At 34.8% G+C, this 24991-nt stretch overlaps 2 protein-coding genes across 3 annotated transcripts; both read left to right on the forward strand.

Annotated features, from left to right (window-relative positions):
- The first annotated feature begins 378 nt into the window (after positions 1 to 378).
- On the forward strand, positions 379 to 11304 carry LOC100244846 (serine/threonine-protein kinase STY13). The gene is made up of 6 exons (XM_002270717.4): positions 379 to 1257; positions 1791 to 1923; positions 2062 to 2257; positions 2989 to 3113; positions 6016 to 6174; positions 10744 to 11304. The coding sequence occupies exons 1-6, from the start codon at positions 1040 to 1042 to the stop codon at positions 11035 to 11037; spliced, it is 1125 nt and encodes a 374-aa protein (XP_002270753.1). The 5' UTR covers positions 379 to 1039; the 3' UTR covers positions 11038 to 11304.
- Positions 11305 to 14553: 3249 nt separating this feature from the next.
- LOC100260206 (MACPF domain-containing protein CAD1) lies at positions 14554 to 24450 on the forward strand. Of its 2 annotated transcripts, XM_019221816.1 has the most exons (8): positions 15403 to 15499; positions 15778 to 15853; positions 15958 to 16196; positions 16279 to 16474; positions 16602 to 16679; positions 22422 to 22605; positions 22723 to 22886; positions 23487 to 24450. In XM_019221816.1, exons 3-8 carry the CDS (start codon positions 15958 to 15960, stop codon positions 24117 to 24119), a joined length of 1494 nt encoding a protein of 497 aa, XP_019077361.1. In that variant the 5' UTR covers positions 15403 to 15499; positions 15778 to 15853; the 3' UTR covers positions 24120 to 24450. The 2 variants fall into 2 exon arrangements, with proteins under 2 accessions (XP_010653345.1, XP_019077361.1); XM_010655043.3 differs by lacking the exon at positions 15778 to 15853 and having other exon boundaries at positions 14554 to 15499.
- Positions 24451 to 24991: the final 541 nt, after the last annotated feature.

Raw genomic sequence — 24991 nt, forward strand, 5'->3', positions numbered from 1 at the left:
GCGGAGCTCACCCAACTTAAGTCAACAAAATTTACTGTCATTATCAACATTTAATTAAATTTTTGTTAGCCTTACATTATTTAATTTTAAATTAAATAATAATAATTAAAGTTTTTCATTATTTATCAAAATAACAGCCAAAATAAATATTATTTAACTAATTTCTCAAATTAATTGGAAGTTGGGGAGCCGAGCCGAGCCGAGAAAGGAGGAGTTTGTCTCTAGTCGACTGCTCACCTAAGCATCCTCCACCAAGAACGTCCAAATCGCTGATCCTGTGATCGGAAGCCTCATTGCCATGCTATCCACGTGCTCTTCTCTCATTCGCTATATACTTCTTGCCTTTTTTATTTTTATTTTAGTCTTTTTTTCTTCTTTTTTTTAAGAGAGAAAAAATTACTTCCACTTTAGTCCGTAACAGAGACTGGGAATATCTTCATCGGAACGCCTCCATTTTCAGTCTGTAGAGAGAGAAATCTCTGAATTTTCTAGAGAGAGAAAACTCATTGACGCAGACGTTGCTTTTCTTTTTTAGGGTTAGGGTTAGGGTTGGGGTTTTAATTTTTAAACCATCAACTCGGAACAAAGAAGCTTACACTATGAAGCAGATGATCCAGACTCATCGTTTTGGTTGCTCTTTCGTTCTCGGGAATTTCTTGCTTCTTCTGTAAGTTTCTCTTGTTTGCTCTTGTTTTCTATCCAGGGATTATCTTTCTTTTCATTTGCACGGGCGACGATGCTTCACGCTCGGGTTCAATTCTCGGGTGTTTGAATACAGAGGCTTAAAGGAAAGCTCTTTTCCCGTGGTTTTGTTTCATTTATCTGCGAAAAATTTCGCGTTTGAGGTAGCCGTTGAAGGTGATAGCAGAGTCTTGGTTCACTCCTGAATGGTTAATTTGGAGGAGAGCGTGAAAACAGTTGGAAAGATTGGGTTCTTGCTTGGTGATTGTGGAGAAATGTCTACGGAGGGCTGACGATCATTAATAATCAGAGAATAGATATTGAAATGAGGAACTCGGGCATAATCTGAGGTTGCAGCATGAGTTGCAGCGAGAGTAATACAGGAGGAGAACAAGGGGAAATTGAGGAATCGATTATAAGAAATTCCGTTGAGGTCGACCCAAAATCTTTCACCCAGAATGGGTCGATTATGGCCCCCCAGTTAACAATTGATGAGAATCTTCTTGTTGATCCAAAATTAATTTTTATCGGATCGAAAGTTGGTGAAGGAGCACATGGGAAAGTTTATGAAGGAAGGTGAGTGCAAACTTCTTTCATTATGGGGATTAAATTGTGTTCTTGAAGCTGTTAGCCTTACCCTTTTTGGTTGCTAGTTAACTACATGTAAGGCTTGGTAGTTTGGTGACTTATCCTCAATGTAATGTATTTGCTATTTTTATTTTTATTCTAGTGCCAATGCAGATGGCCCATTTGCTAAAATTATTGCACATATCTACTAATTACTTGATGAAAATTAAAGTCTGTGATTGCTGGGTTCTGTAGCCAAAGACGGTTTTGCTGTTGGACCCTGCAAGAACTTATTTTTTAGCCCTTACTAAAACAACTGCATTATTATTTTATTTTTATAATTAAAATTAGAATTTTTTGGTGGTCCTTCACAACCAAATTGGCCTTTTGATTGTTTTGATGGCACTTAATTTTTTGTTATACCGATGAGCATTAAGTGATAGTCCTAATGTAATCGAATAAATTGTACCCATGTCCCTGTGAGCAGTTTTGTCTGGCAATTAGCGTCCTAGTTACATAGGTGTAGTCTAATCTCTGTCCAGGTATGGTGATCAAATTGTTGCTATCAAAGTTCTCCACCGTGGAAGCACTTCAGAAGAAAGAGCTGCACTTGAGGGACGTTTTGCCCGGGAAGTTAATATGATGTCAAGAGTAAAACATGAGAATCTTGTCAAGGTGAGCATCCTTGTATAAATGTTTGTTCTTATCTTTAAGCATGTACATTCACATATTTGCATGGACTATTTTTCTTTTTTCTTTTTTTAATTTTATTTTTTCACTCTAGTGGGCATATGATATTTCTTGTCTTTGCAGTTTATTGGAGCTTGTAAGGATCCTTTAATGGTGATAGTTACAGAGCTATTACCAGGTATGTCACTTCGGAAGTATTTAACCAGTATTCGTCCAAAACGGATGGACATTCATGTTGCATTAAGTTTTGCTCTTGACATTGCTCGAGCCATGGAGTGTTTGCATGCCAATGGGATTATACATAGAGATCTTAAACCTGGTACGTCATGCCTAGATGAGCTGTTTAGAATTTCATTTGTTTCCTGAGTATGTTAGATCAAGAATAATATACATACCATTTATCTATGTTGATTATTAGAACTTTGTTGTTTTTACTCTAGAGCTGTTAGTGATTCTGTTTATAAATGCATTTTGAATTTATATACAGCATTGTGCTCTTATCTTCTTTCTCCATCCCTTTTCCCCTTCCTTCTCTTTATAATTGAAAAGCATTAAAAAAAAAATCCTGAAACATATCAAATCACGTTAATCAATATGGAAATTAAGTTGGAATTCAGTTATAATTAATGGGATAAAACTCATTGCAGTTCACCTTTATCTTATTTAGTTCTTGTTCTTTTCTTTCATTGCTAAGGATAACCCGCTCTGGCCATGGACGATGCACAAAGTTCATTGATTCATTGTGAATTGAGTCTTAGATGGATTGTTTTCATCTATGTCAGTGCTTTCACATGGTCAGTTTCAGCTCTCCCATCCCAAACTGTATTTGTAAAAAAAGAGGAAAAAATGGAAGAAATAAAGGCATATTCATATGCAAGATGTGGTTTGTACCATAGCAACCTGGATGCATTAACTTTTTGTTTCTGCATTGTGATGAGAAAAAAGTGGGTTAAAATTTCCTGAATTACATATGGAATTTTATGCAATTCAGTTTTTGTGTCTTTATTCCCTTCACTGATCAAGATTATCCATCAAATTTTAACACTGCAGACAATTTGTTGCTTACGGCCAATCAGAAATCTGTAAAGCTTGCAGATTTTGGTCTTGCAAGGGAAGAATCTGTGACTGAGATGATGACCGCAGAAACTGGGACATACCGTTGGATGGCTCCCGAGGTTTGCTTCTTATAATGCTCTTCATTATTTAATTAATCACCATCATTCAGTTTGTTAATAGTTGAAGCATGTGATGCCCCATTGATGTCTAGGTTGGAATGAGATGACAAACTTGATTACCACAGATGTGATTATAATTTATTTTGAATTAGGGATTTCCTAGACCACTCTGGCTACCTGAGTTGGGTCATCTATTTGAGTACTATTTGAATCTTTCTTTTCTTTTCTTTTCTATTTTTTTTTTTTTTTAAGTTTCATCTATAAGGTCATATCATCTCTTTTGTCATATGCCATCATGATTTTTATCTGTCTCAATCCATGTTTCTTTGGCCTTTCTCTTCCTCTTAGCTCCTTATTGGATTTATTCTTTCATCTTTGCTGCTGCATTTCTTAACCCCATATCCTAGAAACTTCTATGAAGTAAGAAAGCCTTGATGAGTCTGGTGAAAGAATAAGAAGTTGAAAAAGAAGCATGATGCTAGGAACAGGATCTAAGGAAAGATATTCATGTTAATTTTTTGGGGACTTGACTGGTAGAAACAAACAGATACAGACTATTTGATATAAAATATCTAGTTTGTAGCAAATGATGCACTTCCATTGATGGTTTTTGAGAAGAAATTTCGGATTCTGGATTCCTTTATGTAGTTAGAATGCGGGGTTTCAGAAGAATCTAAGTTGCAAAAAATTCTAATTATTCCTCTATTTTTGAATGTCCAATGTAAAACAAGGAAGAAGGAAATAATAAAGGCCCATTTGATGCAGACTTTCTTCTTTCTATTGCTTAAAAGTACTATCCAACTATCAATGTGTTTTATAGTGTGTCTGATTATAGGCAAAGCAATTTAGAGTAAGATATTTGGGATCTAGAAACTCCTTTCAACAAAGTCAGGATAGCAGTGCTGTTTTTTGAAGTGAGGTTACTTGACAAAGTTCTGAATTTAAATTCTGTTTTACTCATTGAATGACAAGCTTTTCTTTACTTCTCAAAGAAGCACTTTACTTGAGGTAATAGCTCACCAAATGAGGCCTAAGCATGAAAGAGAAAATATAACTCAATTCAGTTGACTCAAGCTCAAAGAATTTGAATTATTTGATGTAAATTGACCATGTGAGATTTGTTGGTCCACTGAGTGGTTAATGTTAAATGATTATAAAAAATTACCTCCATAAAAACTCGAAAGACAGAAAATTCTTGACATGAAAATTTTTATTTTTACGATAGACTAACCTAACATGTGTAGGATTAGTTGTCTGTGGTTTATTTTGTCTTCCAATGACTCCCTCTTTGCTGCTCACGCTCTTTTTGAGAGGTCCTCTCAATCACTCAACTGTTGGCTGTGCACGCATTTTAGCTTCTCCAGAGGTAGCATTTATCATTATTTGATAATTTGTATTTAAGGCTTGTTATATAATTTTTAAATAAAATTTTATACTTCGATTTATGTATTAGTTCATGTGCATTGCACATGGCCCATAACTTGTAATTCCTAAAAAAAATAAAAAAAATGAAAAACTCTGAAGAATTAAATTGAACTATTATAAATTGGTTGTGGGATTGTCAGTTCAGAATATTGGAAGCATATAGCTCTGTGTTACAACATGGAGCTTGTCATAATTAAAAAGAAGAAACAACTCCTGACGTTAGGATTAGCCCTTTGCATTCTACAGAGGCAACGAAGTTGTGCTCAAGCATATGGCATGGATGCAGATTAAGGTGAAAATGTAGCAATTCAACTTGGATTTGTATGATTTTTTACCCCTTTATTCAGAGATTTATATGACTGGTTCATGTTTTTTACTCAGTATTCATCTCATTTATAGTTGAGGTGGGGTAGATTTATGTCATGTCTCTTCCTAAGTTTGGGTAAGGAGCAGACTGATGTTTTGGACTTGTTATTCCTCATTTAGGTCATAAAATGATTTACCAAGCTGACATACTTTTGGGCACCTACACCAAAGTAATTGCATTATTGCTTTGAGATTATGCTTTTGGTAGAAGATCTAGATATGACAGATTAGTCCCGTGCCTATTATAGCTAGGATAATCAAATGATTTTGGATTGTTTGATTGGTAAGAAAATCTTTCATACAAGCACCAGCAAATGTTTTCAGAACATATGATCCTGAAATCATTTGAACAAGATGTTTCAATTGTAGCCTATCTTTGAGTGGTAGTGTACACTTGTGGACTTGTGATTCATATATTGTTATGGTGCTTCTGTTCCAAAGCTTCTGATTACCACTCCTGGGCCATTCACATTTAGTGACCATGCCTTCATTATTGGTTGCAAATAGTTCATTTCTGGTATATTGCTACAGCCTTAACTAGGTCTGGTGGAGAAACTGGATTGGTTTCAACGAAGTTGTGATATGTTCAGAAATCATACCTAATTTACTTCCTCAAAGAACAAATGTTCATTTCTAGATTCTCTGGGATTCATTCTTTTGATGTTCTCATCACAAGTATGTTATGTGTGTCTAGTTACCTTCTCCTACTTCAGAAGTTAATCTGATTTGACTGTATCCATAGGCATAGACTGTCTCATAAATAATCTGGAAAATAGTTACGCTCTTTTTTATGCTTCCTTTTTCTTTTTTTCTTTTTTTGCTCCATCTATTTCCTATGTTGCAGGACTCTTGAACCTAAGATGTTTCTTGGCAAAACACATCAATGCAAACAGGGTGCTGGTTGTGCAACTCTTGGTGCTTTGTTGGGATTGAATCGAGTTGTTTATGTGTTTACTCACATGCATTTTATTTTGATCTTTTCTTTCTTTTTGAAAAAGGGAAATTAATTATCATTCTGTGTAAGAAACACCTGTAATTTGGTTGTGACATATATGTTTGTCTCCGCTCATTTGTCAAACTGTTTACCAACAACTTGAGAGTGCCTTTACAGCTGTACAGCACTGTGACATTGCGTCAGGGTGAGAAGAAGCATTATAATAACAAGGTTGATGTCTACAGCTTTGGGATTGTCTTCTGGGAATTATTGACCAATCGCATGCCATTTGAAGGCATGTCAAATTTGCAGGCCGCTTATGCTGCTGCATTTAAGGTGCAAAGAAACTATATCTGATCTTTCCACTATTGGCATTCTGTTATTATGATGTATTTGCTGTCTTGTTGATTTGTGATAATTTAGATGTCACTTTATCTAACTTGAGGACATAGGAAACTATAATTTAAAGGTTACCACATATAATATAAGTCTGAGCTACCTAAACAAGTTATAGATTGGATAGTTCAACTAAATTAATTAAAATAATGAATACATATATCTACAAAATAAAAACAAATGTACCACTGGAAATTTTTAGTCTGAGTATTGTTATGTTATTTGTTGATAGGTTGTATAGTGCACATGTAGGACATTAGGAGCTACCATCTAATGGTTTTGTCTTGACAATCTTGCAATAATCAAGGATTGCATGAATTTTTTATGTTTGCAGGCTACTTTCCAGATTATCTCCTACCACACCAAATGAATATAAGGGTTTGTTTGGAACAATTTCAAAAACAGCTTTTAAAAAACTGTTTTTAAGAGTTGTTCTCAAAAATGGTTTTCAATTATTTTTGAGAACAGAATTCTGTCCAGGAACTTAAATATGAAAAAAACAAAAAAAAGTTTCCTGGGCTCATTCTCGATCAAGGTACAACATACTTATGTACAATACAAAAGTTTCTAAAATATTCTTCACATTTTCAATTATTGCTTGGAACACTCTACACAAAACAACTGAAAACACCTAAAATGTGTTCTTAAAACCAATTTTCAGAACAAATGCTTAGAAAACTGTTTTGTATCAAAGGTTTGCCAAACTGTGTTTTCTAAGTTAAAAAAGCGCTCTTTTTTTTTTCTTTTTCTTTAAAGAACAAAAAACCATTTTCAAGAACAATTACCAAACAAGGCCTAAAACTCTATTTTCTTTTGTTGTTTATTCCACAAAAACCTTAGTATTTTGATGTTCCTATAATTTGGCATCTTCCAAGGGACTGTTGTTCAGAGGCTGTTTATAGTAGATGATTCCCTTACCTTGGTTAAGGACTTCCAGTTTGCCAAGTTTTATGATAGAAGCCATTATGCAAGAAGGCAATCATGGTAGACCAAGCATTGTTAGCCATGTAAAGATTTAGCATATTATAATTTCTTTGATAGGTGAATAGGAAAAAATGAATTTAAAGGTGCCTAAAAAAAAGGGTGCAACCCTAACCCTAATGCTTAGGAGGTATATAGGACACACCAAGTCCAAAAAAAAAAAAAAAAAAAAAAGGTCCCAAAACAGCACCTATGGCTACTTCATGCACAAACTATCTACAAGATCTAGTTAGAAGTTGTTGATTTCTACCCCAAAGTAGCTCGGTAAAGCAAGGAAAGACTAGGAGTCTTTAACCACTAAAAATGTTCACTCAAAACATTAAAAAAATCTTTTGTTCTTTTCTTTCAAAATAGTCCCAAAATAGACATAAAGGGGTCTTCTTCCAAACCAACTTCCTCCTTTGACCCATAAATTTACTGTGACATCCATTAAGGGTATAACAAACTTTCCTTGGAAGGATCCAGGTGGCTCAAATAAAGAAAGCACCAAGGTCTAAAAACTTGATCATGATGGAGTAGAACATAACTCGTCGACTCTTCCCATTGCATGCCAAGATAACATCTATTCAACTCATTCCAACTTTTTGCCCTTGTATGATCACTCATGAGAATTTTTCCCCAATCTTCTTCCTAAACAAAGAAGATAACCTTGGAAATACCTTAGAAGCCCAAATTTCAGTTGTTGGAAAGTTCAAAGCAACCTCAAAACACAGAGACTTGTAGTATGGCTTGACAGGGAATATGCCTTCTTGGATGCCTTATGCACAAAACTTATTGGTGAAGCCCAAATTTCTGAAGTTGGAAAGTTCAAAGCAATATCAAAACACAGAGACTTGTGGCATGACATAATTGAGAATATGCCTTCTTGGATGCCTTTTGCACAAACTCATCAGTAGAGTTGACCCGAATCTACACCAGGTTCAAAAGGCACAAAAACTCTTCTGCCACATTCGACTCTCAATCAAAGAAGCTTCTCCTAAACCTTGGATTCCAGCAGGCTGTTATCCCTGCTCCTGTTTCTGAATAATCCTCCACCTAAGCATCCCTATGAACCACAAACGCAAGGAAAAAAAAAAGGCTCAAATCCTCCACCACGCCACTCATCTGTCCAAAATTTTGTTGTTTGACCATTTGATGTAAGATCTTTGTTTGTTGTATAATGAGATGAGAGATCAAATATGATAGAAGAAAGGAAAGAAAGAAGAGATGGATCCTTGGTAATCACGCTAAGGTTCCTTGGCAATCACATCTAAGGGAAACAATCACACCTTTAAGAAGCTAAATAGTCACAAAATTGTTAATAAATCTAGTCATTAAAATGGAAGACACATAGGTTTATATAAGACTCATGGAACTCCTTTTCCTAATAAGACTAAGGCTCTTTTTCATAGTTGGAATATAACTCAGTTTCTAAAGCAAATTAGAACTAAAACTAATAGAAATTAACTAGGAAATAAACTTCTAAAACCAATTCTACAAAAACAGGCTCCAACTAAAACTAAGAAATGCTAAAGTACTTACTTATTTTTGTTGAATATTATTCCCTATGATCATTATAAATGGAGATGTTACTTCTCACTTGAAAATCTTCCTAACAGACCTGACCTCTTTGTATCACTTTCTAGAGGTTGCAATCATAAGCCTCTCCATCAACCTTGGAGCACCACTTCCCAGCCATTTCACCATACTTCCCCACTATGACTCTACTCCAGAGGCAATACATTCACAAGAAATCTCCATAACCATTTCCAAGGCAATGCTTTATTCAACATTGAGAGCCCTTTGAACCCTAGTCCTCCTTTGTTCTTCTCGGAAGACATTGTGCCTTAATCGACTTGATGAAACTTACCATTGAAAGGCTCCCTGCCTTAGGTTGAAACCCACACGAGATTGCAATCAAGAAAAACCCACAAAAGTCACACGAGATTTACGAGGCTCAATTCCCTAACTTGTTTTTTATTTCTTCTCTAAATAACAATACAAGACATAGCTCAGCAAGATCCCACAATTTCTTTAGTGAGTTCATGCTCTCTCATGCTATGTTTTGAGAAGACTCTCCCTCCCTAATATACCTTTGTATATTCTCTATCTCAAGATAATTTCAAAAGGCATTTTCGGTCTTCCTTTTCATAGGTGTGACACCAACCACTCCTTATGTGATTAGGAGGAAGCAATCGTAGTCCTTAAACTACAATTAAAATTAGAATCTGAACTCTTATTCAAACTCAAACTATAATCACAATTTGAATCCAACTCTTAGCTTTCAAATGTCCTTGGCTCATTCCTCCTCATCCATTTGAAATTCCTCATGTTATTGCCTCTTGTATCAATCCACGTACCAACCCTTCAAGTTCTTGGTTTGCTGTGCAACACGTCTTTGTTGGACTTTCCCCAATACCAAGACGTCTCTTTGGTGTTTTGCCTCAAGTGTGCTTGCTCTTGTGCCTTGAGTTAGTCTATTCATGTGCTTGAATTACCCATGCATCTGATTAGCTCTCTAAAGCAGCCTATCACATGCATCTTGATGCAACCCATGCGCATGCTAAGCCCTCTCTTAGCTTGCACATCTAGAAACTTGCCTTAGTGCCAATCCTTCCCCTGGTTCATGTTTTGTTGCTCCTTGAGCGTATTAAACATGCTCATATGTGTTCCCGTATCTGGATCACGTCCATTTCGAGGCAACCTGCTCTTGCATCCGTCTTGTTGCTGCTATGGTACCTTGCCATGCCCAAGCCCTCTTCTTGGTGCAACAACCAATCATGACATTGCACGCATGATTCCTCATCTCCATACACAAGGTATTGTGCCCTTGTGCCAAGTCGTCTCATTGCACAAGGCATTGCACCCTTGTGCCATTGTCAGGAGGGGGAGATTACATCGCACCATGTGCCATACAAGGCCATGGCTTGCACGCCACCACATGTCATGTAGCCAATGATGCTAACAAGGCTTGCCCCATGTGCCTTGCTCATGTTTGAGGCCTTACACTGAAGCCCTTAAGTGTGGCCACGCCCATGCCACCTTACCTCCCTCAAGTCACTAAAGTTCCCCTCCCCCCTTTCTTCTTAAAGAGCATTTTAGGCCATTTTGGAGGAGACATCATCCATACTTGAGAAGGCATAATGAATTTTAATTAAGTCATGAATATTTAAACATTTGGCTTCAAGTAGAGTCTCCCTTTTGAAGTTTCCTCTTTAAAGGAAAAATACCATCATGCCATGCCATGTGCTGCCCTTCGCTAGCCTCCAGCTCACATTGCCTTGGTTATCGGCCACTCATGGAGCCAGGGTGCCGCTCCATGAGGCATTGGTGCCACATACTTCAAGTCAAAGTGTTGCAGCTGGGAGGCATTTTATTTTTTTCTTATTATTTTTAGCTTACATTCTAGGAAAATATGTTTATATTTATGTGGAGTTCTAGATTTGCTTGAAATATCCCAATCCTTTCATTAAATGTAAAATTCTATTGTGTTTGGAACCAATATTGTTTTACTACTAATCAGTATAGTGATGTTGTCTGAGAATGCAGCAAGAGCGCCCTAGTCTTCCAGAAGACATATCCCCTGATCTTGCATTTATCATACAATCTTGTTGGGTTGAGGACCCTAACATGCGACCCAGCTTCAGCCAGATCATCCGCATGCTGAACACATTTCATTTCAAAGTCACACCACCTCCATCATCATTACTAGAAGAATCTGACACCAATGGAGCAGCAATGTCTAGCAATGGTACCATGACCGAGTTGTCCGCACGTACGAGAGGGAAGTTTTCTTTCCTTCGCCAACTTTTTGCTGCAAAGAGGACAAGGAATTCACAGTGAGCTGGTAAATTTTTGAAATTTTTTTTCTTTTTGTTCCAACTCAAAAGGGAAATGGCATGCAATGGTAGATATCATCATATTTTTAGTGAATCTTAATTGCGTATGAAATGATGATTATTAAAGTACGGAAAATGTTGGAAATAAATGGTGTTAATGGGAGAACACATTGGAAATTAAGAAGCAAAATAGAGGACTTGACCTTGTTGTAAAGGTGAGACATGGTTTTAGATGTTTTGTTCATATCAGTGTTATCCTTTTGAAGGTGCATATTATAGCGCACTTTTAGTGATTAAATTTCAAGTAACTTGTAGGTCATCTAACGGTTGCCATCATGTCAAGCAAGCTAGTGATCGAGAGGCATATTTTCAAATTTGTTCATAGCAGTGTTATTCTTTTGAAGGTGCATATTATAGCACAATTTTAGTCATTAAATTTCAAGTAACCTGTAGTTCATCAAACAGTTGTAATCATGTCAAGTAAGCTTGTTCTCAAGAGGCATATCTTATTTTGAAATTTGTTCATATCAGTGTTATCCTTTTGAAGGTGCATATTGAAGGTGCAATTTTAGTGGTTAAATTTCAATTAGGTCATTAAACAGTTGCCATCATGTGTGATCAAGAGGCATATCTTATTCTTTGAGAATGGTTTCTTAGAAACTGTCCTTGGTGTTTAGATGGCTAAACTTGGGGTATTAAGAAAAGTTTTGATGCCAGGATGCTTCTAAACAAGAATATGTTCCATAGGTCGAAGTTTGTTGTGTCTCAATGGTGATGGAGAATTGGGCATTTGTTTTTCTCTAGGCACCCCGATTGTATATGGGGCCAAGGCCTGTGATTTATAGATCTGCATTGGCTTTTATCCCATGACCCACTTCCACCTAGAAGTGGCATCTAAAGAATTGTTGTGCATCCAAATTTAAGTGGGGAATTATAACTTGCATTTCCTCCAATTTGAGTGTTTGAATAGAGTCTGCAGTATTGATCTCAAACATTAAAACAGGCATCTGAGAGATAGGGTGAATCATGCCAGCTGATGGTACTGATAACAAATGGAAGTGTAGAGAAGCAAGGCTCAATGATTTGATTTTATTTTTTTCCAAGTTTGCTCATGAAAGATTACAGCTGTTATGATACATAGTCGCAAATGTTATCATGTGTGTGCTAATGATCAAACGTTTTCCCCCTAGAAATTCTGGCATGGTGTAAGATTTAAATTCCTCAGGTCAGAACATCTCAGCGAGATTGAGAGGGATTGGCTTGTGGACCGCCGAAACAATGTGATCAATTATGGAAGAATGGATGAATATGGCACATATGGTAGGACCCGATAGTATTGATAGGATTAAGTGATGTGGACAAAAGTTGGAAAAAAGTTACAGAATCGACCGGCCTTACTTTCTGTCAATTCAGGTATTGAGTGGTAAACTCTAGCTATGACTGCCCTGCCAACCACTGCTGTTCTTTGTAATCACCACCCATTTGCAGTGTATTTGTGGGCATCGACAAGGCAAATGTACCATTTTGTACAGAAACACAGTTGGCGGGACCAACAAACCCTCAATTCCTTGATGTGGAGGGTCAGTCCTTTGCAGTGAAGACGAGTTTCACACTTTTTTTTTCACCTCAAAATCACTGAATGATTTCAGATGAAAATGATGATATGAAGTTACTGGAGAGTAACTTTGATAGCTCAACCAATTTACATTGCGGGGTCAATGATTGATGCACCCTGTGACATGAGGGCAATGAGTATGAGGATGATTGGGGTGGCCCAGGGAGTTATTTTGGGTCTCAGACCACAGTCCATAATTTTTGAAGAGCTTACTTTTTTTTTTTTTTTCCTTTTACCGATGGATCAGCAGCATTGCCCCTTTTTCCTTAATGGTCGTCTTGATTTGATGCAATTAACCACGCCGTTGTGATGCTTCTGAGTGGCCTGAAAATTGGGAAAACCCCAAAAGGCTTAAACTTCCACAAAAAGCAGCTCTTTTGAGGAGCTTAGGATCAATACGTCGACGACTACTTTTTTTCTTCTTATCCTTCCTTTACCTTCTCCTGTCTATTGAGCACACGTGCACCACGTTACTTTTTTTTTTTTCTTTTATTGGAAATACAATTAAATAAACTATATATAAAAAAAATGAAATCAGTGGATTGATTGAGAAACCCGTAACATGAGCGAAGAAGGAACGGTGGAGGTTAGCAAATGGCTTCTTGATAAGCATAGAGGCAGCTTTCACCTCTTTTTCATTATTATTATTCTTTTAAGTTTTAATTCATCTTTCACATTTCATGACAAGGCCTTCTGTTTAACAGCTTTCTGAGAAACGTGTTCTTTGGTTTAGTTGACCCTCGCTGCCACCTCATATTTGAATGAATAGCATCTATTATTTATCAATATAATTTTTTTAAAAATAATAATAATAAGAAATAAAAGTCTTCAGGTAATACGATATCTTCCAAACTTCAATTAAGAACCCCTTCATCCCATTTTGTATTTGACCTTTTTCCTAGGATGATATTCCTACCCTCTCGATTCCAGCATTAAAACTCAAGGTTTTTTTTTTTTTTTTTGTAATATAGAAGCATAAAAATAAAAAAAAATTATGACGGGGGATGTCACTCGTTGGTTAGATATATTATATGAAGTATTTAAACTTATTTAACTTATACTGAGATATCCATTTAGTTAATAGTTTGAAAGAAAATTAGGTATTTGAGAAATTTTAGTCAATATTTTTTAAAATATAAAAAATCACTTGTAATGCTAGAAAGTTATTATAAACTTTATTTATCTTTTATTTGTCTCCCATCATTCTTTTCCTAAAAGAGAGGTTTTTTGCGTTTCACAGTGATTTAAAATTTTTTTTTTTAATTTTTTTAATACTTAAAATTTTTTATCTTTCAAACATAAAAAAAAGAAAAAAAAATTAAAAATATTTTACAAAATCACTATTAAATGCACTCTAACTTTTTTGGTATCTCAATTCAAAAGTGATTATGTACATCTTGTGTTTACAACAAGATCTATATCTAAATATTAATATCAAATTCCTTACAATGGAGTCTATACTTGATGTAGAGGATTTTTTTAGTGAAATACTAAATGATTCTTTTAAAATATTTAATATATATATATATATATATATATTTTAATTAAAATACTTTAAATAAAAATACTATTGATTGTAATCTCTAACAATATCAACTATATTTTCTAACAACTTGAAAGTGTTTTTGATCTTTTTTCTCATCAATGTTTTGAGTAAAAATTGAAAATATTTTGAAAAAGTAAGTGCATATTATTTTTAAGAAAAATAAATCAAAAATATTATTTTTTATATGTAACTAATAAACAAAACTTTCCTTTTAGAAAAAAGTGTGAATTATTTTTAAACATTATTTTGGAAAACTATTCTTTGAAAGCGATTTTTAGAACATTCACAGGCAAGGCTTAGAATTTGATACTTAATACTTTTCCACATGACGTGGGTCTTTGTTCTCGCGGATATATTGACGAGAAATTGATGACGACCACCAGGAAAAATCAGCTCAAATCAGCTCGTCCTGCGTCCATGTTATCTTTACCTCTTGACGGGCTGGATGAGATCTGGAGGTGGATCTAAGGAAGTGGACGGTGTGGATCTAGAGTATACGTACTTGCGAAGAAGCAGCGTTACTTTCGTAAACAAATAATAGTTAAAAGACTGAGGAGTCAATGCCTGTTTGGACAATCCAAAAACACACTGTAGAGAGAGAAAGTAGACAGCAGAGGAAGAGATGGGAAAATCCTCCATGGATTCAAGATCCAGAGGAGGCGTGGAGTAAGGGACATTTCATGGTTTACCGATTCGAATTGTCTCTGGAATTTTTCAAATTGAAATGGGGTTTAAAGTTTTGTCCCTTATGGTCAACTCATCAATGGAGAAAGGAGAGAAAACGGTTTAATTATCAGGGTTTTTAGGGAGAATTTATATGAGTTTTTTTTTTCGAGGAAAAGATATGAGGAATTGGGTTTTTGGTTTCGGTTTGTTTTGAATGTGGGCTCACTTCTGATCAGGGTGGGATTGTGGGGAATGTTCTGTGTATTCTGATAATTGAAAGTCTCAAAATTCGCTAGGGTTTTAGTTTATGGTTCTGTTGTTTACAATACTGGGTTTGCCTCTGATCGGACTGATTTTACTTCAATTTCTAGGGCTGATGAAATGGGGGAAAAAGCTGTAGCCTTGCATACAGCTTTGAATTCTGTACAGGCTCTGGGCAGGGGCTTTGATGTGAACTTCGATACCAGGTTGCTCTATTGTAAAGGGGGGGCAGGGTCTAGGGTGGTTGAGGTCGATGAAGAACACACTAAGGATTTGTGCTTGTATGATAATTTACTTGTACCCAATGTTTCTAGGGACATCAAGAACTCCCAAGAGACCAAAGGCCGCGAGATTTCCGGTGTTTTAAGTTTTCCCGAGGTATGATATGGTTTCTTCTTTTTCAGTCTTGTGTAATTCATCTTTATACAGTGTTGCTGAATCATGTTTTTATATTTATATGGAAATGTATATGTCTTGTCAATCAGGAAAGTTTTGTCGAATCTAGGAATTGTGTCACTTGCATTCATCTAGTAGTTCTAGTAGCAAAGATAGGTTGTCTGTTGAAGTTTTACTGTTATCATTTTTTTTTTTTTTTTTTTTTTTGTCTCTTTGCCTAATTGTTTGATAATTTATTTGCTGTTTTCCTTTGATCTTAGTTTTTTATTTGAGAATGAAAGATGCTCGCCAAATTTACTTGGTTTCAAAGATGAAAGGCAGAATAACAGGCTGAGAGTTACTTTCTAAACTTAAGATTATCACATAGGTTGTCATCAACGCTTGCTATTGCATTAAATTGTTCTAACATATACATATACTTTTGTGATGAATGAATGCAGATGGTGGAATACTTTAATAAAAAGGCTAATTTATCAGGAAATGTTCCTCTTGGTAGCTTCAATGCCGCGTTTAGTTTTACTGGCTTAAAGCATATGGATTCTGCAACCACAAAGAGCCTCTATATGGATGCATTTTTCATTTCCCTTGCCAAGGTTCAGCTTGTAAACTCCCCACTAGTGTTGCAAGAAAATGTCAAACGGGCAGTGCCAAGTTGTTGGGACCCTCCTTCTTTGGCAAGGTATGGATTTTCAAGTTACATGAAGAGAGATATCCACGATTTCAGATTGATCCCTAATTTTTGCCTTTTCTTTTTGTGACAGCTTCATTGAAAATTTTGGTACCCATGTTATTACATCTGTGACTATTGGTGGTAAAGATGTTATTTATGTTAAACAGCATCAGTCATCTCCTTTATCAACCATGGAGATAAAAAATTACGTTCAGGATATTGGAAACCAAAGGTTTTCTGACACAGAAAGCAATGCAAGTTCAGGTCCAATGAAATTAAAGGATAAGGCTAGTCCCAGAATATTTCTCTATTCTTGTTTGCTTTTTTCCTTCATTAATTTGCCTGAAGTTCTTGATCATCAGTTACATTTTTGTTTTGTTTGTGAAAAGTTTTTTTGTCTTTTGAATTTCACAGAGTGTTGATCCTTGCTTATTCAACAGCCAAGGGATATACCCTCAACCCACTAGTGCACCAATTCTCACTGGGAAAGAAGTATGTAGCAATCTTACTTGTTTATTCTTTAAATTGTTTTCACAGTTTGTAGGCTTACCCTTATTCTGTTGTTTAATTGCAAAACTCCAATTTATTGATTATTAATAAATAAAAAAAAGGAAAATAAATATTGCTTTACCTTTAGGGTAAATTTAACCTAGTCTAGAAACCTATATAATCCAAATAGATATTAAGTTTGGAGTTGAGTTTTCTCTTCTTATGTTGTTTGTCATTTAAACTGACATTAAAAGTCAGGCTATGCTCTGGTGCAAACTGGGTTGGGTTGGCTTATGTTGAGGGAATTGAATCAAACTTGAGTTAGGTCGCTTTCAGGTTGGTGTTCTAAGGTATCACTGATTGGGTTCGGTTTGATCCCACAGAAACTAAAACTGAAAAAGTGTTGCTGCTTGCTATGTGACTAGCAAGGTGCATTTAGTCATTGACCAGAGGAATCACCTTGATACATAGTTGTTAACTCATAAAATGTATCGTGTATCGTTTTTCTATTTCTCTGTATTGTGTATTATAAGTTTGTTTATATTGGGAAAAATAAATAGAAAAAATATGCATATACAAGAATATCTATTGAAAGCATGAAGTATAAAGTAATATATAATCAAATTTTGGAAGATAGTAGGATCTAAAGAGTTAAAAAATATCATATCATATGAAAACATTGAATGTTAAAGTTTTGACAAGTTCAAATTAACAAAATATAAATTTAATATGCAAATTCATCATATAATCCACGAAAATAAACTTCTTCAATTTTTAGTTATGATTTTTTTGTTCCAAATTCTAACCAGGCATGTGCTCTTATTGTGTTGTTAATTGATATATATAAATATATATTGATAGATTCTTTTTGTTTTTTTGATAGACTATATTGATAGATATGCCTTTATGTGTCATCTTCAAAGTTCTAGCTTTTTAGTTTTATCATCATTCCTTTTCCTCCAAAAATGAAATTTAAAAAAAAAAAGAAACTAATATATTACGTAAAAAAATTATCCACTACTCACCATCATATTCTTTGTCAACATTCAAACCATTAAAATGAAAATTCTCCAATATTCATTGTAAAAATAAACTTACTTGACTTCTAATATAGCATTTGACAACAAAAATGCAGTTTTTCAAGATTATTTTACCTATTTCTCCTTTTTATAATCAATTTTAATCTTTTAGTATATTTTAAACAATTAATTAATAAATTCTTTTAGCAAAAAAAATTAATTTGATTTTTTTTAATTATAGAAAATATATGTATTGTAAGATACACTTTAAAACACGATACAAATTGTGATACGTATCAATTTCCATAAAAAAATGTATTGTATTGTTGTATCGTATCGTGTATTGTAAGTTTTTAGCAACTATGCCTTGATATAAAAGTTATTGTTTTGTATTAAAATGTAAACATCTATTTCTTGTTACTTTCTTAAAAGGATGTTTACTACATATACCTTTTGAGTTTAGGAAAGGGATACTAAATGTACTTAGGCACCAATAATAAATTATGCAAGTTTTGAAGACTGATAACACACTCAGAGGGAGGGGCTTTCTGAATACTTCCTATGTTCATGGGCTATGCCTCTTTTTCGAATAGGTACTTTACTAATACAACAATTTATTTGCCTATCAAAAAAACAATAACAGAATCATGGTTTACCTTTTCCTTAAAGAGAATGTTTGTGGATGATTTGGAGGGAATCGTAGTTTGTTAAAGACAGAGCTCTGCTGGCTATGCATTAGATTTTGCCTCATTTGCTAAAAGGGGTTCTTAGCATTAAATTCTGGAGATTAATAATAAGGAGCATTTAGTTTTCTCTTGGTTTTCTCCCAAATGTTAATAAAATTTGCTGAAACCAATCTTAAAAGTTCTTGTTCCTCTCTGTCATGTGTGTGTGTGTTTCAAGAGAATTTTTATGATCAATATGGGCAAAGCTTTGTGGAGGTTGTTTTAATTTTTTTTTAAAATAAAAATGAAACACACCTATGAAGGAGGTTTCTGCTGCAAAATTGACAACTGACACATGCAATGCTTCTAGGTAAGAGAAACTTTTTCACGATTTAGGTGGAGCCAGTTCACATGTTTAAACTGCTGGTCCAACATGATTTTCTGAATTTTTTTTCATGCTTATACTGAGGTAGTCATTTCTTTTTCATTTTTTAATAGGAAAATAGTAATTATATGAAGTAGGTGTCTTAACAAAGAAAATTCATACTAGGTAAATATGTCATTTACAAAGAGCACCCAGCCCCAAGAGTGGGGGAAGAAGGAAAGAAAGCACACTCTCAGCTAGCCCTTTCTTTTTCCCTGCTTCTTTTCTTTCCAACAGCTTGTATCTGTTAACATTTGTGGATGATCAATTTTGCTTTAACAGCAGAATGAGAATTATAGCTTACCCTCTATTATATTAGTACCACCCTCTAGTGTCTTATTTATGAGCAGAAAGCTTCTGGTTTCTCTTTAAGATGTTTGCGTTGTGTCTGTAAACCAATGTGAATAGCACCTAGGATATTTAGGGCTTCATGGAAGGTTATGTGAAAGGTAATGTTATTGTATACAAGTTATTAATTATGAAGACAAACTAATCGAACATAGTTTTACACCCTAGAGGGAGGGGTTTTGAATAGGGTGTTAGTTATTTTTTACAATTGATGATAGAGACGAATGCAATGCAACAATTTAGGTAAATGACAAATAAACAATAGGGGGATAAGATATCACAAACAACAATATATGGTGGTCGAACAATCGTCTACGTCCCCTCTCTTTGGCTTCTTCCCAAGTTAGGAGGTATTCCACTGAAACCAAGGACTCCTTCAACCGAGACTCGTCAATGTTTTGATACACTTGGATTAGTGGTTCCAATGGTCCTTTATAACTCCTCAAAGTGTTCACACGACACTTTTAATATTTTTCTCTCTCATAGAAATCACAAAGAAATCTTTTAAAGGTTACAAGAGCGAGCACAATAAGGGTTGAAGTACACTTGAAAGGGGTGCTAGGCTCTAAGGGTGCAATCAATCATATGCAAGTGAACAAACTAATGCACTCTAAATTGTTTTGGCACTCTCACAAATGAAGTTGGAGAGACATTTATATTGATTTTGGGCACAACCTAGCCGTTAGAAACAATTTCCCATTAATTCGGTTGACCACCAAGCTGGCCATTGGCATTAAATGCAAGTTGCAGGTGACTGTTATAGGCTAAACCTGCTTACTGGTCGACTGTTATGCCAGTTGAAGGCACATCGTTAGACACTACCAACAAGAGGGGATTTGGGATGTTACCAATGGTGCAACCAATACACCACCTGATTGACCGCCCAAGTTCCTTACTTCAAATATAATGAGATCTTGTGGGTCCCAAGCTTTTGAACTTTGAAAATTTTGATCTCATGATCTTTTGAAAACCCTTTTAAGTCAAAAGATATTTCAAGAATGTGTTCTGGTTTTGAAAGGATTTAAAGTAAACCTTTGGAAAAGATTTTTCAAGAAATTTGGTCAGGGTCTATACTTAAAAGAATGGTTAAGAGTGCTTGAATCATTTTATGATTATGCATGAATCTTTGATTGGACTTAGGCCTAGCTTACAAGAAGAAATAAAACATTAACCTCATTTTTGCACTAACATTGAAAATTTAATTTGATCAACATATCTTTCTTGATAAGATTTTTTATTTTGCCTTACTAAATTCTCCAACCTGCATATACTTAATAGAAATTATTTTTTATTTATTTATCTTTTTTTTTATAGATATTTTTTCCCCCATTGGGACTTGAACCTGGAACCTCCTACAAACCCTTCCCATCCCTTTACCACTTGAGCTAGACCTCAAGGGTCACTTAATAGAAATGATTAAATCCCAATCTTTTGTTTTTTTGTCATCAAAATTCTGATTGATTGCTTTGGAAAACCTTGTGCTCAAATTAATGACAATTGGAGGTTTTTTATCCTTCATCTTTTGTCTTCTCAAGGAATTTATTTTGGAGCCCTTGTTAAAAATAAAAGGAACTTTAATTGCATTGCATTGATAAAATCAAGTAAAAAGCGCATTGAGATGCACATTTGACCCAATTTTCATACTTCACTCCATTTTTTGTACATTTGATTTAAAATTCAACAATCAACCTGATAAGTGGGCTTTACGTTGTTTGTACGCATGCTATATCATCCAGTTAGGGGTTTTTAAGTCTTTAACACACACACTTGCAAGTATTATGCTGCTGAACTGAAACCTGAATCCCTCATTTTTTTTTATTGGTTGTTGCAACTACTAAACTCAACAAAGCTTTTAACCAGAACTTCATAGCATCTAAATCCTTGTACATTTTATTTAAAATTTAACAATCAACCTGATAAGTGGGCTTTACGTTGTTTGTATGCATTCTATATCACCTAGTTAGGGGTTTTTAAGTCTTTAACACACACTTGCAAGTATTATGCTGCCGAATTGAAACCTGAATCCCTCTTTTTTTTTTTATTGGTTGTTGCAACTACTAAACTCAATGAAGCTTGTAATCAGAACTTCATAGCATCTGCTATGTATATCCCTTTTAACCATTTAGTTCTATCTAGAACCATATCCTACATGTTAATCCTTAGCAAGAGTATCATTTCTCTCTGCCTCGACCTACATTCTCTTTGCCTTTTTCTTGTTCTTATGGCATCTTTGAGCTAACCCAAGTCACTCATGGGTACGGGAGCATCGATCTTTGCTTCACCATGGCCAAATTCTCAATCCCCTTTAAGAGGGCTTTGTCAAAAACATGTACTTATTGGTGTTGCACTGAAAATTTAGTGTTTATTATTATTATTATTTGATGATCATAAATAGTAATTTGCATGAGGCAGTAAGGGTATGTTTGGAAGTTTTTCAAAAAACAAAAAAACAATGTGTTTGACAATTAGAAAATAAAAACCATTTTTCTATTATGAGAAATTTTTGAGAACATATTTTAGTCGTATCAAGTTATTTTCAATTTTTTTAATGGTGGTTTTAAAAGATAATTATACAAAAATGGAGAGTGAATGAAAATAAACACTATGGATGAAAGTTACTTTTAAAAAATATTTAAAAACATAGAAAACAGGTTAAGGACATTTTAAGTTCTCAAGAGACTTTTGTTCTATAAATATCAAAGAATAACTTTCAAAAACAATTCTCAAAAACTATTTTTCAAAACTATTTTTGAAAACACATTTCAAAACAATTCTAAAAAATAGTTTTTGAAAATTGTTCTTTATTATTTTGTAGAACAAATGTTTATTTGGGAATCTAAAATATTTTTGACTTGTTTTCTATGTCTTTAAATATGTTTTAAAAACAAATTTTATGTGCAGTATTTATTTTTAATCATTTTTCATATTTATATAATTATTTTTTAAAACAACCCTTAAAAAACAAGTGAAAATAACTAAAAAATATTCTTTAAAAACATTTTGCTTTCTGTTTTTAAGAATAAATAACCGTTTTTTGTTTTCTTATCGTCAAACATGTTTTTCTATTTTTTTGTTTTTGGAGAACAGAAAATTGTTTCAAAAAACAGTTTTCAAACAAATCTAAAGGTTGAACTATGGTGTTTGCACAAGTGGTTGAGCCAAAGTTATGTACTGTCAGGATTTCAGTACTATATGGTGGCTCTTTTGTTGACTTCTAATTTACTGATTGGCTTGTTGAATTTCTATGAGTCCTAGAACTCAAAATCTTCTGGGCTCCTTGTTCATGCAGGATGTTACAGTCATTTTCAGAAGGAGGGGAGGAGATGATCTAGAACAAAGCCACACCCAGTGGGCAACATCTGTTCGGTCCTCTCCAGATGTCATTGAGATGACTTTCTTCCCTATCACAGCTCTTCTTGAAGGAGTAACTGGAAAGGAGCATCTAGCTCATGCGATTGGTCTCTATCTTGAATGTAAGGCATCTTAATAAATGCCCTCCTCCTCTTTTCAATGAATAATAATTATAAAGATTTTAGAAGGATTCTTCCTGACTGTGAACTCAAAAATTCTTATTGGCTAATCCTGCACAGACAAGCCTCAACTTGAAGAGTTAAGATATTTCCTAGAATTTCAAATCCCTCGGATATGGGCCCCCATACAGGACAAGCTTCCTGGGCACCAAAGAAAGGAGCCTGTTTGCCCATCTTTGCAGTTCAGTATGATGGGCCAAAAGCTCTATGTCAGTCAAGAGCAGGTACCATTTTCATTTTATATCATTTTCATGTCTAGTTTTTAGAACCACCTGGTTATTTTACCCTGTCGAAAAACTTTTGCCTGTTGAAGCTACATAGCTAATTATTTTTCTTATTATTATTTTTAAATCTCTTTTATGCTCCATGGTGTTTTATGAGGCATTTGTCACAAGTGTTGTTTTTTTTTTCGAGTTTTGAATTGGTTTGCTTTCTTTCAAACTTGTTTGAAACATAAAATCTTATTATCTTGATAAATGAAAGCACTTCTATAGTGTGACCTTTCTGTGCAACCAACTCATGTTGAAATGCTATGGATAAAACATTATGGAAAATATATGTTTCTTTGGGAGACTCAAATACACCCTACTAGATAATTGATTGGCCACCCAGAGAAACTCAGCTGGAGTTGCAGCCTTCCATCTCAAGAATTGACTTTGCATAGGGAACCTCCCATACATCTTGTAGTTGGTAATTGCTCATCTTAAGGTCTACTCATGATTTGATGAGAATGTTATGGCATATGTTACCAAAGAAACCATCCTTGATTGGGTAAACAGTTAATCTTCTAATTCATTTTGCTTTCTATCTTGCTATACATGCAGGTCTCTGTAGGACGTAAGCCTGTAACAGGCTTGCGGTTATGCCTAGAAGGATCCAAGCAGAATCGCCTAAGTATTCATATTCAACATTTAGCATCTCTTCCAAAGATCCTCCAACCGTACTGGGACACCCATGTGGCTATTGGTGCACCCAAGTGGCAGGGACCTGAGGAGCAAGATAGCAGATGGTTTGAGCCTGTTAAATGGAAGAATTTTTCTCATGTGAGCACCGCACCAATTGAGAACCCTGAGACCTTCGTGGGTGACATCTCTGCCATTTTCATAGTCACTGGAGCTCAGCTTGGGGTATGGGATTTCGGTTCAAGAAATGTCCTGTACTTGAAGCTGTTGTATTCTAGGCTACCAGGCTGCACAATTCGAAGATCATTGTGGGACCATGCCCCTAACGACAAGTTAAAGAAAGGGATCACTACCGGCAGTATTGTCAATAATGGTGACTCAAGTTCGGGTTCTAGAGAAAATACTGGTAACAAGTTGGCAAAGTTTGTTGATATGTCTGAGATGACCAAGGGGCCACAAGATCCTCCAGGTCATTGGTTGGTCACAGGTGGAAAGCTTGGGGTGGAGAAAGGGAAAATTGTACTGAGAGTGAAGTATTCATTGCTAAATTACTGAGTTTACTAGTAGATCTATCTCATGATGTGCAGCATCAGCTGTTGGGTAGAGGCTTCCGCCCCCCCCCCCTCGTGTGTGTACATCATTGGCATAAAGTATGGCAGTCTTGATGGACCAAGGTGTGGCATAGTGCACTGAAACCAACAGGTTGAGGAAGTGTTTTGGAGTTTTGTGGAGTTTCTTCCTTCTTGGTGGTAAATTCTGTTTTCTTGGGAATTTTGTGAAGATGGTAGAAGATGTATTTCTTTTTTTTTCCCATATGGGATTTATAATGTGTCCCTGGAACATATGTTTATATTTTTAACAGGGAAAAGGAACTTCATTTTTGGTAGCTGACAGTTGTGGATTTAGACCAAAATGGCAAGTTGCAACAACAGGAACAATATATATATATATATATATATATTGTAACTGGCCGTAGGCCAATCCTTTGCTGATAAAATTGGTCTTGTAACTTGGCAACTATGGGGATATTTGATAAAATAGTTTATCACTTATAAATGACAAAAAATAAAATAAAATAGGGTTGGTGAGTCATTTTTTTAAGTTGGGAAAAGTGGGATTTGATTTACTAATATGAAAATGTATAAAAAAAAGAATTTCAAATTTTTTAAATTAGTATTATTCAATCTATTTAAAAATAATTTAAAATATATACATTTTTTAATGAGTCATCCAATTATTTTTAAAAATATTCTTTACTTACTATATAATCCAAACCAATCGAAACTCCTTCATGTAAATGTTTTTCTTCCTTTTAGATATTTTATTATTTTATTATTTGAATTTTTTTTTCTCTTCAAACATTATATGATAAGAATTTGACAAAAAAAAGTTTATTCTAATATTAATAAGTTAAAAATAAATTCATA

The sequence above is a fragment of the Vitis vinifera genome, chromosome 8, assembly GCF_030704535.1.
Source record: "Vitis vinifera cultivar Pinot Noir 40024 chromosome 8, ASM3070453v1".
In the NCBI taxonomy this organism is placed as follows: domain Eukaryota; kingdom Viridiplantae; phylum Streptophyta; class Magnoliopsida; order Vitales; family Vitaceae; genus Vitis; species Vitis vinifera.